At 33.6% G+C, this 14,938-nt stretch overlaps 1 protein-coding gene across 17 annotated transcripts in view; it reads right to left on the reverse strand.

The window, feature by feature from the left end:
* Positions 1 to 3,471: 3,471 nt before the first annotated feature.
* PPIP5K2 (diphosphoinositol pentakisphosphate kinase 2) overlaps positions 3,472 to 14,938 on the reverse strand; it is a 77,127-nt gene continuing 65,660 nt past the window's right edge. For 12 of the 17 annotated variants that reach the window (XM_033178998.1, XM_033178997.1, XM_033178988.1 and 9 more), the window contains 2 exons: positions 11,616 to 11,741; positions 3,472 to 5,165 (listed from right to left, as the gene is read on the reverse strand). In XM_033178998.1, the coding sequence (XP_033034889.1) occupies positions 5,053 to 5,165; positions 11,616 to 11,741 (239 nt within the window). In that variant the 3' untranslated portion in view covers positions 3,472 to 5,052. The remainder of the gene's footprint in view (positions 5,166 to 11,615; positions 11,742 to 14,938) is intronic. The other 5 variants (XM_033179002.1, XM_033179001.1, XM_033178990.1 and 2 more) reach the window with 3 other exon arrangements.

The following is a 14,938-nucleotide window of genomic DNA, read 5'->3' on the forward strand; positions in this document are numbered from 1 at the left end:
TCATAGTAAGTGAATAAAGATGTGATTATTATTTTAATTTCAGCTCATTACCTTAACTGACTCTCAACACTTCACAGCTAGGCACAGAGATCCTACTAGACATCCTGCTATGCATAGAACAGCTTCCTATGATGTAGAAGTATATGGTCCAAAATGTCAACGGTGCTGAGGCTTTTCGGGAAAACTGACTCCATCATCTGCTCTAGGGTCAGTAAGGTCATGGGAATCTCCTGGAGAATGCTATTTATCTAGGGGTGAGCAGATGATCAAATAAGTTGGCTGAATCCCACTGAAGTAGATGGTTTCATATTAATATTCCAAGATTGGGAGAGAACTTCCCTCAATTTTTACTGTGTTGGACATGAACAAAAAAATACGTAGTCCTCACTGAAACCGACAGCAATCTTGTTAACCCAAGAGAAAACAACTTTGGGATAAAGTTTATACTATGCCAGCGATGACAGGGAGGTCACTTGGGCTTTTGATGACAATATGGCTAATGCAACTGTGGCTGAAGCCAACCCCACCTTTAGACCTTCAGAAATGTGTAATAATAAATTTTCTTAGGATTTAAACCAGTTTCCATTGGAATTTTCCTGCTTGCAGTGGAAAGTATTGTTACACAAAGACAAAAAAATTTTAAAGCCATAAAAAAAAGAAAGCATAATCTAAAAGCAAAGATATATTACCTAAAACAGACTACACTAATCTATCAAGTAAAAGGGATCTTAAAATTGAATCACAAAGCAAAACCCACTATATACTATATTAAATAACCTAAAACAAAGTGACACAAATACCAAAAAATAAAAAGATGAATATCAGGCAAATGCAAGCCAAAATAAAATATAGGTCATAATCTTAATATCTGACAATTTATAGAACAAAAAGTATCCAGTGGACAAAAAGGACATGTTAACAATAATAGGGAAAAATCCATAATGAAAATCTAGCAGTCATGAATTTATATGCATCAGAAAACATAATCACATACTATATAAAAAGTAAAGTAAAAACCATTGATAATAAAAGGAGAAATTGACAGTGATCCTTAAGCGAAAAGATATGTTTTTCTCACAATCCATGACAAAGCATATGAACCAAAAGAAAAGCAGTTTATAAAAATCTCAATGGCATACCATCTCACGCCAGTTAGAATGGCGATCATTGACAAAGTCAGGAAACAACAGATGCTGCAGAGGATTTGGAGAAATAGGAATGCTTCTGTTGGTGTGAGTGTAAATTAGTTCAACCATTGTAGAAGACAGTGTGGCGATTCCTCAAGGATCTAGAACTAGAAATACCATTTGACCCAGTGATCCCATTACTGGTTATATACCCAAAGGATTATAAATTATGCTATTATAATGACACACACACACGTATGTTTATTGTGGCATTATTCACAATAGCAAAGACTTGGAATCAACCCAAATGCCCATCAATGATAGATTGGATTAAGAAAATGTGGCTCATATACACCATGGAATACTATGCAGCCATAAAAAAGGATGAGTTCATGTCCTTTGCAGGGACATGGATGAAGCTGGAAACCATCATTCTCAGCAAACTATCACAAGGGCAGAAAACCAAACACTGCATGTTCTCACTCATAGGAGGGAATTAAACAATGAGAACACTTAGACACAGGGTGGGGAACATCACACACTGGGGCCTGTTGGCGGGTGGGGGAGGTGGGGGAGGGACAGCATTAGGAGAAATACCTAATGTAAATGATGAGTCGATGGGTGCAGCAAACCAACATGGCACATGTATACCTATGTAACAAGCCTGCATGTTGTGTACATGTACCCTAGAACTTAAAATATTTTAAAAAAAGCTCAGCAATAGTTAAGGAGCTATAATTCATATAAATTATATAGTACACAATACTAAATAGATATTTTACTGTGCTCTGTTCTCTGAAAATAGAAATTAGATCTTCCACAAAAATTGACCTATATAAACAACACTTTACACAGTAATATTTTGGTACCTATGATTATGTACAGAGGGAAACCTGTTTGTACTTGGACTCCTATCACAAATGACTCCTTCAGGAGTGTAAAAATTGTTCCCGTGAGCTGGTTTGTGGTGGCACGCACCTATAGTACCAGCTACTTAGAAGGCTGAAGCAGAAAGATTTCTCGAGCCCAGGAGTTCAAGGCTGCAGTGAATTAAGACTGTGCCACTGCACTCCAGCCTGGGTGACAGAATGAGAACTTGTCTAAAAAAGAAAAATGTTCCCAATGGCAAGAATTCTGTTGTTTTGGTATCTCCCGACACAGGAAAAGAGAATTAGAGAGGGGCTAAACAGAAGAGATCCCAACCCCAGCTAAATAAGAATATAGGCAGTCTACAGTGTCCAGATAGTAAGGCAAGGATAAAATGATGTAAAGTTAATAAACACTGTATGCTATGTGTAAAGCAAACTCTTATAAACACACAAAGACTGATAAATTTCTACCAAAGTATGAATACAAAACAAAAATGTGAAATCTTGGTTCAAACTGGCATGGAACTAGTTAACAGTGGATATTTAGGTCAGACAGAGTCAACAGAACCCAAAAAGAAGTCCGGATGAAAACAGAAACTTTTTCCTTGGCTAGTGAGTTTTAAGTGGATATTTCTTGAAGGACTTTTAACTTTTCTCTCATAATTGCCATCTATTGCCTTTGTGCTCTATGTTTATACTAAGCACACTGCCACATGTTTTTGTTACTTTACTGTATACCCTTCAGCATCTATATCTTGTCTATCATTGACATAAGGTGTTCACACACTTTTCTTCTTCACCAAAAATTGCTGTAACACCCCCCACAAATTTGCTACTATTTGAGAATGGACTATGTAACTCATTTAAACCAGGGCAGCAGAATCTGCCAACACTAGACTTTAAGGGTTAAGTTAGGTCTGAGCTTATTATATGGCTTTTAAGGGTGAAGGAACTGAATAATATAGTATGAAGATTAATATCTCAGGGTGAGTAAACAATTCTTCATGCTGGGGTAGTTCACCTCTTTGGGATGCAGGACTGGGCTATAAGAAGAAATATCTTCTAGTATTTAAAACCAAAAATCTCACATCTTCTCAGGACAGAATCAAGTGAGACACAGATGCTTCAGTCAAACTGCCACTAAATAGTGATAACTATAACATTTTGCTCTGATATAGTAGACTTTTTATTTGTTTTGGAAAATGATTCTAAGATTTTTACAAACAGACTCTCTAGTCTACAGAGCAATACTACTGAGTTGGTGACTACAGTAAAGTAACAGTTCTTGCATAACAATAGAAAAAGTGAGTTGTACTGTACTTTCTAGTTTGGAAAGTAATATATTGCTATGTATATAGCCAATAATAAATTTCATTTAATATGTAAGTACTAGCTAATAAAAAAATTCCTGATTTTTTCTACTTTGAAAACTAAAAAGTAAGAGATAAGAAAATTTTAAAAATTTACCATTTAAGTCTCTTTGATTCTGGAAATATTTTAATTAGGTTCCACTTTAAAAAAAAAAAAAGTAGATTCCTTATTACCTCCACAGTGAGTACATTAACTACATTTTCACAAACAGAAAGAAAACTTACATACATTCAACTGTTTATAAGACATGTCTCCATATAACACATTTACATTCATGTGAAGTACATGAACTTCTTTAATTGTATATATTTATAACTCTTACAGCTGGTACCTTTTAAAACAGCTAACATATAGTACGCTTATTTCCTATAAGTTAATTCATATATGACTAAGGTGAGAAGAGTCTCTTTTGAAGAATTACAATAATTATATTCATACCATGGGAAATCAATAGTTTTTCTAAACATAAGTTTCAAGCTAGAGCTTTAGCAATTTAAGTTATTTAACTAGCAATGCATGAAATTCTTATCAGATTGTCCTATTTGGATTACCAGTTTAAGTCATTTCAAGTGGTTCACAATTATTTGTGCATTGGTTGGGGGGAAAAGCACCAAGGATAATAAATTTATTTTTCATATCATAGATGAAATCACAGCACAATGATTTCAATATCTCTTCAAAAATCTAATCATTTATAAACAGCATTTATTTCAAATGTTCAATCTTTAAGCTTTCTTAGTGTGATCAACTGATACACTAGGGATAAGAATGGAAATGGTTAAAAACAGATGCTATACATAATATGTACTAACTTAACAGAATTCAGATTTCTCCTAACGTTGTTGATTTCCATTTTTGAACTGACTTCTTTAGATCTAAAAAGAACTCTGAAAATAAATGTAACATTTATACATTTGTCAACTATACTTAAAAAGAAACTCTAAAGGTGCCTTTCTTGTCAACATATGAAACAAAAGTTTTCCTGATGAACAAGGCACCTTGTATGGTAAGGAAATATATAAAGAAAATATTTTCTACAAATTAATATATAAATCTATGTGCACAAAGGTGTAGTTCTCCCAGCTGCATATGTAATATTTTAAATAACATATAATAAAAAAAATTCAAAACACAGATTGAAAATTAGCCCATGTGGCTAATACTCCAGTTGTTAAATATTGCAGCATATATGTCACTGTAACAATTGGGAAAGATATTCTAATCTAAACGGTTAATGAAATCTCTCTGGAAAGATACTTTAAAAGTCCTCAGTATGTAACCCTGGCTATCAGATTTCAATCTGGAAGTTTTTACAGCTAAGATGCAATCCCATGAATATAAAAGTGTGCACAAAGGCCATCTAATCAGACTCTGCAGTACATAGCATTACTGGTGTGACTTTGGTACGAGCCTGCTGGGCTTTTATGTTCCTTTTCATTACTATGTGCACATGGTAAACATCATATTAACAACAATTTTTATCACTCTAAGTTTTGCTACTTACAGAATGCCTACAAACATTGTTTTAAACATTTCCAGATCATGACAAAAGTTCCTTACCTGAATATAAACAAAGAAACCCTTAGATTTAAAAACATTTTTAAGTGAACACATAAATGCATAAGGAGAAATATAAGAACATTCTATTTTTATAAGTATAAAAAGTTCCAGCTTCTGCTAAGATTTCATTTCTTTTTCCCAGTGTTTTTTTTGTGTTCATACGTTTCTGTTTTGCCAGTTATACTCTTTTTCCGCGATGAGGTATTAGGAACAACTGCACTAGAAGGTCCACTTGTAGCTACACAAAACAAAAACAAAAACAAAAAACTATTGCTTAAATTTACACAAACAATCCAAGTTCAAATAATACTGCTGATTGACAAAACAATTCTTGTTATAATTATGATGTAAATGAAATGTAAAAATTTAATATAGCATTTTTAACCTTTTACTTTTTAGAATTCAACACGAATATAGAAAGGTAATGACAATGGGCTGTGTTCACAAAATTAATTTCTCATTTTACTCTACATTCTTCCTAGGAAATGAATATATTTTTATAATTTTTAACTACCATTCATTGTGCTAATGATTTTTAAATTTATACTTTTGGCCTGGGCCTTTTCCTTTAGCTCAAGACATGTATATACAACTGCCAATTGAAACTTTCTTTAAAGATATCTGACAAGAAAGACAAACATAATGTGCATAAACTGAACTCATCATTTTCCCTACAAGCATCTATTTCCTCCTGTATATTCTAACTTATCCCACTCTAAAAAGCTAGAAGGTAAGAAAACTAGAAGCACTCTTAACTTAGGAATCATCCTTCCATATCTAAACCAACATGAAGTCTTAATGAATTATCAAAAAACTACTCTAGGCCAGGCAGGGTGATTCATACCTATAATCCCAACACTTTGGAGGGCCAATGTGGGAGGATCGCTTGAGCCCAGAAGTTCAAGACCAGCCCTGGCAACATAGTGAGACCCCCTTCTCTACAAAAAACTTTAAAAATTAGCTGGGTGTGGTGGCACACACTTATAGTCTCAGCTACTCAGGAGGCCAAGGTAAGAAGACTGCTTGAGCTTGGGAGGTTGAGGCTGCAGTGAGCCATGATTGCAACATTGTAGTCCAGCTTGGGTAAGAGAACAAGACGTTGTCTCAAAAGAAAAAAATGATAATAAATAAATAAACAAAATAAAAAACCATTCTAGGTGGCATTACTTGACTACATTTCTAATAGGGATGAATAGATGTATGGGTAAGCTCCTATCAGACCAATCTTCCCACAGATAACAAATATACACTCTGTACTAAATATGAGGAAGAACTACCCGAAGACACTAAATAGTGAACAAGAGCAGGCCGTTACTAGAGAAGAAACAGCACTTGGAAAAAGGGAACAATATGGAATAAGATTCCCCTTCTTTTCAGCCTGATGTCAGGCCCTAATATGCACCATGTACAATGGCTACAAGTCCAACATAAGAAGCAGAAGACAAGTATTGCGGCAACCACAGCTGCTAGAAAGTAAGGTGGAAAATCTCAGAAAGGATGAGCCCACAATTCTATTTGTAAATGATGGTCAAATGTATGGCATGAGCAGAGTAAAGTCCAAGGAGCCCAGCTAAAGCAAAATGAACTGAAATTTTTGCCAGCCACTACATGGAACACCATGTTTTACAATCTGAGCTCAGCCAAGGCTAACTCTTTATTTAAAAACAAACAAAACAATATTTTTTTGGAGGAACATAACAGAAATAACAAAATCCAGAGTTTCTATAACATACCATTCACAATGTCTACAATATAATCCAAAATTAATATACTAAGAAACAGAAAAAGATCTTTCTTGCTGAGAATGCATAAATTGATACAGATCTCTTTGGAGATGAGTCAGATTAACAGACAAGAATTTTAAAGCAACAATTCTAACTATGCTCTAGGACAAAGATACATAAGCTTATAATGAATACAAAGAGAAAAATCCCTGCAAAAAAAAACTATTTAAAAGAATCAAACAGAATATCTAAAATAATAAATATCTGAAATAAAAGGTCTGAAATAAAAACTAGATGGGTTTAACAACAGAATGAAAAGTAAGTAAAAGTAAACATCAACCAAATCAACATCTTTTTTGGAGCATTACCAAAAAGGAAAAAAAAAATAGACATAAATATGCCATAGTCAACCTGCTGAAAATCAAAGACAAAAAGAAAACACTGAAAGCAAGCACAGAAAAACAACCAATTGCATTTATGCGAACAGTAATTCAAATTAACTAAGTCTTCTTATCAGAAACAATGGGAACCAGAAGACAGTAGAATATCATTAAAGTGCTGAAATAAAAAAATTTTCTACTCAGAATTCTCTATTTGGCAAAAACTACACTGCAAAATTGAAGGCAAAATAAAGCCATTTTTCAGACACAATAAAATGAATAGAATTTGTTGCCAACAGACCTGCAGATTAAGAAATGCTAAAAAGCTTCAGGCTGAAGGCAAATGAAACCAGATGGAAACACAGACTTCAAGGAAGGAATAAAGAGCAAAAAATGTGGCAAATATATGGATAAATATAGAACCTCTTTCTCCTCTAAGTTTCTTTAAAATACATATGACTGTTTAAAGCAAATATCATAACATTGTATTATAGTGTTTATAATATATGCGGAAGTAACACATAAGGATAACTATGTATAAAGAATGGGAAGAGGGTAAGGTAAATTAATCTATACAGTGGCAAAGTTTCTATATTTTACTTTCAGTGGTGCAAAATTAACCCTAAGTAGATGGTGAAAAATTAGGAATATATATTTAGAGCAACAACAACAACAAAAAAAATGCAAAAAGATATAGCAAAAGTCCATAGAAAAAGTTAAATAAAATTCTTAAAAATATTGAATTAGTACAAAATAAGGTAGAGTAGGAAAGAATAAAGGTGTAATAATCAAAAGGAATAAACAGAAAACATCAAGTAGTAGACTAACCTCAACAGATCAATAACTACATTAAATGTTAATGAACTGTAAACTGCAACTATAAGGCAGATATTGTTAGAATGCCTTGCATAAGAAAGTTTGATGACCTATATCACATCAGATAAAACAAACCTTAAAAACAAAACATTACTGGAAATTAAAGAGAAAAAAAGTCATGATAATAAATGAGTCAATATATTAGGAAGATCCCATAATCAAATATGCATTTAATTATATAACAGAGCTCCAAAACACACAAAGCAAAAATCTGCCAAATTAAAGGGAGAAACAGACAATTTGGCAGTTGTGAGTGTAATTGCTCTCTGTACAATTGATAGAACAACCAATCCCTTCCTTGACCACCTCTCTGCCAAAGAAAAACCAAATAGTAAAGACAGACTATCTGAACATTATCAACAACCTTGACCTCAGGCACAATGATAAAATAGTGTCCATTAGGATCAATGAACTATAAGACAATCATTTGGGGTTTTTTTAGTACACATATTATATTCAAAATATTCCAGATGTTAAGCCATAAAATAAGTCCTACATTTAAAAGACTGAAATCACACGGCGTATCTTTTATAACTGCAATGGAACTAAATAAGAAATTGATTAAAAACAATAAAAAACCCCTGAATATTTGGAATTTATCCAATATAATTCTAAATATGCAATGGATCAAAGAAGAAATCACACATAAACTAGAAAGTATTTCTAACTGAATGATAATGAAAATACAATATAACATTTGTGAGACGCAACTAAAATGCTTAGAGGGAAACTTAAAGTTTTAAATGTTTGAAATAGATAACAATCAACGACCTAAGAAACTAGAAATAGAGGATAAAAGTAAACCCAAAGTACGTAGAATGCAGAAAATAATTTTTAAAATAATTAAAATAATTTAAAATAATTTTTAAAAAATTGTGTTTTAAGGCTGGGTGCCGTGGCTCACACCTATAATCCCAGCACTTTGAGAGGCTGAGGCGGGCGAATCATCTGAGGTCAGGAGTTCGAGACCAGCCTGGCCAACATGGTGAAACCCCATCTCTACTAATAACATAAAAAAATTAGCCAGGCGTGGCAGTGGTCACCTGTAATCCCAGCTACTTGGGAGGCCGAGGCAGAACTGCTTGAACCCGGGAGGTGGAGGTTGCAGTGAGCCGAGATCACACCACTGCACCCAAGCTGGTGCAACAGAGGGAGACTCTGTCGAAAAAAACCGAACAAACAAAAAATTGTGTTTTAGACATAAAACCAACAGGAAAACAAAGAGCCAAAAGTTGGTTCTTTGAAAAAGCCAACAAAATTGATAAATCCCTAGTGAGAATGATCACAAAAAAAGAACATAAATTACCAGTATCATGAAAGTTATTACCACATTCATTAAAAGGATAATAAAAGAGCAACAAATGTGACAACTTACATAAAATGAACAAATTCCTAAAAAAATACAACTACCAAAAGTTTCACAAAAAGGAAAGATAAATTCTATCAAAATTAATTGAAATAAAATTAGTTCTATCAAACATTCAAGGAAGAAATAAAAATCTTATAAAAACTCTTTCAGAAAATAGAAAGCACTTCCAAATTATTTTATGAAGCTAGCATCACTCTGATACCAAAACCTGGAAAAAGGCATGACAAAAACAGAAACAAAAATACTACAGACTAATATCCTATCTTTTACAAATGCAAATGCAAATTTCTTCAAAATCAAATTCAACTATCTTTTGTCAGCATTTTTCTATCTTAACTTCGTGGCACATTTGATTGTATTGTTGATCCTTCCTGAAATGCTCTCTTACCCTGACTTCCAAGATATTATTCTATCATAATATTCTTTCTGTTTCTCTGATATACTTTTCCGGTTGATGATCCTTCTTTTTCCCACTTTCTTATCCCATACAGTGACATGCTACTCTGTTCGTTTGTCTTACCCTATCTTTTTTTCCTCAGAGAATTTTATAGACCTTCATATATATAATATATCATGACTGAGTAGGGTTCATCCTAGGAATGCAAGGTTGACTTAGCATTTGAAATGTCAAATATAACACCATTTTTACTTTATTACTTAAAAATGTATATGAACTAATGCATTTATTATGTGTCTAAAGAACAATGTACTAAGTCAAAATGCATTCAAATCCTAGGTCTACCGACTACTAGCTATGTAAGCTGAGATTAAGTTACTATCTCTGTTACTTTTTTCATATGTAATGGACATAAGAATGGTATTGACCTCTAACGTTTATAGTGAGAACTATGAGAATAGAAAAATGCTTATAATGTAAATAACTATACAAATGTTAGCTTTTTGTGGCGTATGGGATGCATCACGACTTATGTTTAAGATACTTACTCAATTGTCTGTTGTTTCACATACTTATTAGTTGGAATGTGCAAGGTTCAAATCTATAATATTTGTGGTTTAAGATACTGCCCCTGACTACAAGGCCTGGTAATCTGATAGTAATCAGGTATAATAGATCAAATCAGTAGCACAGAGCGTTATTGAAGTTTGTGTTTTGATAATCATAAAAATACATTATCAGTGGAAGAGGTTGGATTGAGTCTTGAAGGATGTGAGGTAAAAGGGATAACATTTTAATAGAAAAAAAAGGCATGAATGCTAAGGGAATTTATTTGGGGAGAAGCCAAGAGCAGTTTGGATACAATATAACAATTAATAGCAGTTACCATTTAGTGAGTGTTTACTATGTGTGCCAAGTACTTTATATATAAGATTGCAATCATTTCTGACAATTTTATGAAGAAGGTAGTATTATCTTGATTTTATGACTATGAGACTAAAGATCAGAGAGGTTAAGTAACTTGTCCAGAGTCACACAGCTAATAAGTAGCAGAACTGAGATTTTAATCTAGGTTTCTCTGACTGTTAAGCACAAACTCTTAATCAAAAGAACATTTGAGAGCACTAAGAAGAAAAGAATGAAGACATCTGCAATGAGGCCATTGTCAAAGCTTTAGAGGTATATGAAATTCTCTGAGGAAAAAATATATAGGGTAAGAAAAATGAATAGAGTATCATGTTCTTGTCTGGGATAAGAAAGTAGAAAGAAGAAGGATCATCAAACAAGAAAAGTAGAGGAATACGATAAATGGATAGAATATCACAATAGAGTAATAGGGTAAGACAGCATTTCAGGAAAGGTCAAAAATATTAAATGTGCCATGAAGCTAAAGTAGAAAAATGCTAATAAAAGATAGTTAATTTTGGTAATCACATAATCAGACTGAGAATGGAGAGATGAAAATATTCTCAGGAAAGGGAAAACAATTTTTTTCTTTCTTTTTTTAATACTTGAGACAGGGTCTTGCTTTGTTGCCTAGGTTGGACTTGAACTCCTGGGCTCAAGTAATCTTCATACCTCCACTTCCTCAGTAGCTGGGATTACAGGTGTATATCACTATGCCTGGCCCATAGAAATTTTCATATAAGATGATGCCTTAAACTCAAAAGAAACGTAAAAGAAGACAGTCCATAAATTAGTTTGGGGAAAAGTGTGATTGTGAAATATATTTTGTGAACAGATGTGGGGAGAGAGGAAGACAACAGACAAAAAACACATATATATCAATAGACTACAATAATAGATTTTTAACCCTTAGGATCATTACGTTCTAGGGAAGTGAAAAGATCCTAATTAAAAACAAATTTAACATTTAAAAAGCAAGTTACTATTCCTCTTATTTCTGGGGCAAATCCACAAACTCAACACACACACCCCTAACCTGGTTTGCTGCTTGCTTTAGTACACTTTAAGGTAGCTGGTGGTGTTGGGAGGATCTTTGCAGGTGTATACGTATTTAAAGATACTTTTTTTCTCATTATTGGACTGGAACGTAAAGCTGTGGAGGCTAAAAAAAATAAGCAAACATGTTAATTTAATAATTTCCTGCCAATTATATCTTAACATCACAGAAAATTTCTTATAATTTAGTAACCCTACAAATATTCATAATAACAGAAGAAAATGGTCAAGGTAAGCTTTGCAAGGTAAATTCAGCAAAATCATCTTTTTAAATAAAAAGATAGTTCTCTTATGGCCTTAGACAAATCGATGTTTTGTTTATATTGTAAATAATAAGCATTTAAATAGTATGCACCAAAGGAATGCCAAGAAGAGAGCAACAGACTTTATCCTTTCCTGACAGAAACTGAGGTTTTTAAGGCATGGAAAAGAGCTAATGGCATAGTTTTCTTGAATGGTAACAGAGTCAGTAATCCCCTCACCAGGTGTGGTAGTTCATGCTAGAATTACAGGCATAAACCACCATGCTTGGCCAGGGACTGGGGGGATAAATTTCAACTGGCTAATATAGAAAAATAATTTGATTTATTTATTACTCATAATTTAGTTAGGCCAAGGCAGGAAGATCGCTTGACCCCAGGAGTTCAAGACCAGCCTGGGCAACACAGGGAGGCCTCATTTCATTTTTAAATTGAAAATTAAAAAAATTTTTTTTTTATTATACTTTAAGTTCTAGGGTACATGTGCATAACGTGCAGGTTTGTTACATATGTATATTTGTGCCATGTTGGTGTGCTGCACCCATCAACTCGTCAGCACCCATCAATTCATCATTTATATCATGTATAACTCCCCAATGCAATCCCTCCCTCCTCCCCCCTCCCCATGATAGGCCCCAGTGTGTGATGTTCCCCTTCCCAAGTCCAAGTGATCTCATTGTTCAGTTCCCACCTATGAGTGAGAACATGCGGTGTTTGGTTTTCTGTCCTTGTGATAGTTTGGTAAGAATGATGGTTTCCAGCTGCATCCATGTCCCTACAAAGGACGCAAACTCATCCTTTTTTATGGCTGCATAGTATTCCATGGTGTATATGTGCCACATTTTCTTAATCCAGTCTGTCACAGATGGACATTTGGGTTGATTCCAAGTCTTTGCTATTGTGAATAGTGCCGCAATAAACATACGTGTGCATGTGTCTTTGTAGTAGAATAATTTATAATCCTTTGGGTATATACCCAGTAGTGGGATGGCTGGGTCATAAATTAGCTGGGTCTGTGGTTCCAGCTACTCGGGAGGCTGAGGCAGAAGGACTGCTTGAGCCTGGAAGGTTGAGGCTGTAGTGTGCCATAATTGTGCCACTGCACTCCAGCCTGGGCGACAGAGCAAAACTCTGTCTCAGGGGGGAAAAAAAATAAAGAGACAGAGTCTCAAACTGTTTTTCTCTAAAAAAAGAAAAAAAAACAATAATTATAGATTCAGGGATGTTTCATCTACAAATATAATGGTATACTAAACTACCATATTTAGGAATAAACTAATTAAGTTATAAGTAATAAAAGACACTATTTTCCTATATTAGCCAGTTGAAATTTAACTAAATGAGAGGGAGTGAATTTTAAAGTTGGGTTTTTCCGGTTCTCTTTCTAACTAAGGCAGAGAAATTGAGAGGTGTAAAAAGGAGAAGTAGGGATAATTCTTAAGTATGGAATCCTCTAGGCAAGGACAGGCCAAAGTAGGGGATATATTAGGAAGAACCAATAATCAAATATGCATTATATAACAGAGCTCCAAAACACACAAAGCAAAAATCTGCCAAATTAAAGGGAGAAAGAGACAATTCTGCAGTTGTGAGTGTATCCAATATATTGACTCATTTATTTGTCCACTACCGGCATGAGCTTGTAGATTCCCTAAACAAAGGGAGATGCAGCGTGCTTTTGAAAATCAAGATGTGGGCTAGTTATGCCAAATGTGCCTTTGCTGGTTGACACCTACAAAGAATGATTATACATTTAACTGGGGGAGCTCAAAGTAGTTATTAATGAAAATAATCTAAGTGATAAAAAGTCCTTAAAACATCATAAAACAACATAAATTTACTTAGCCCTTTCCTGTTTGCATATTTTTACCCTATTCTATAAACTTCCATCACTGACTTATCCTAATTAATATACCTACTCCTTTTTCTCCAACCTGATATTGTCACTTCCCCATTGTAAGCTATCTTTTAGTATTAATATTTATTTATTTTGCCTTAGGTGAGAAAAAAAACTTGGAAGGACAGAGAATGATTAACAGTTCCTTTTCCCTTGATATAAACACCACAAAATGAATATAATTCTATGTATATGATAATATATATATATAATCAAGTTACAGCTTGATAACTCAGAGAATTGCAAATAATATAAATATCCTATGATTTAATAAATATTATTCCTATAGTTACTCTACAAAATGCAAGATTCAAATACTTTCATCATTAACTGGCACCCTATTTTCTTTGCTACTCAAAAATAATGAGAAAAATAGAGGCTTTAGAAGACCTGGGTTTTAGTCTTGCTTGACCACTAACTCATTGATTTCCTTAACTGTATCTTTCTATGATTTTTTTCTTTAAATAGTAAAGCTGTTCTTACGTGAAATCTTAAATAAAATAGACCAAAGCAGATACTCTGGTTGAAGCAGCCATGAAAGACACAAGTCCTAACTATTCAGCATCTTTCTCTTCCTCATGAAATTTCCACAGGCTCTTGGGAATACAGTTTGAAGACCACTGAACCAGATTATCTCTAAGGTTTATCAAATTCTATGAGCCACATTAAGTACATTTGCTTTCTCATTTAGTTCTGTTAGTAACTCATTGCATGAAATTTTAAGAGAGCTAGAGGGACTGAGGTACAATTTGTATCCATGATATACAGAAGAGCTAATTAGAAATTAGCACAACTGGAACAAGAGTCTAATATCCTTTGCCTCATTAATATCCTTCAGTAATATACTCTGATGAACTGAATTCACTAACCACAAAAATGAATCCATCAAGAGTACCACAAAACAAACCTTAAAATGTTATCTTTTTGTAAATATTCTACTAAAATTCTCCTTTCATAACAAACACCTCCTTATTATTGTTATTACCTTCAAATCATTCACTGCAAGTCTTCTAAAATCTAAATAGTATTGATATCTACCCCTAAATTCTTATTTACTAATTAGAATAATTCTTTAATCTCTATTTTAAGGTTTCAAATCCTTGCCCCAGGGAAGTAATGAAACATTATTATGGGTGAAGAATTTAT

The sequence above is a fragment of the Trachypithecus francoisi genome, unplaced genomic scaffold (genome assembly GCF_009764315.1).
Source record: "Trachypithecus francoisi isolate TF-2019V2 unplaced genomic scaffold, Tfra_2.0 Lachesis_group2, whole genome shotgun sequence".
NCBI lineage: Eukaryota > Metazoa > Chordata > Mammalia > Primates > Cercopithecidae > Trachypithecus > Trachypithecus francoisi.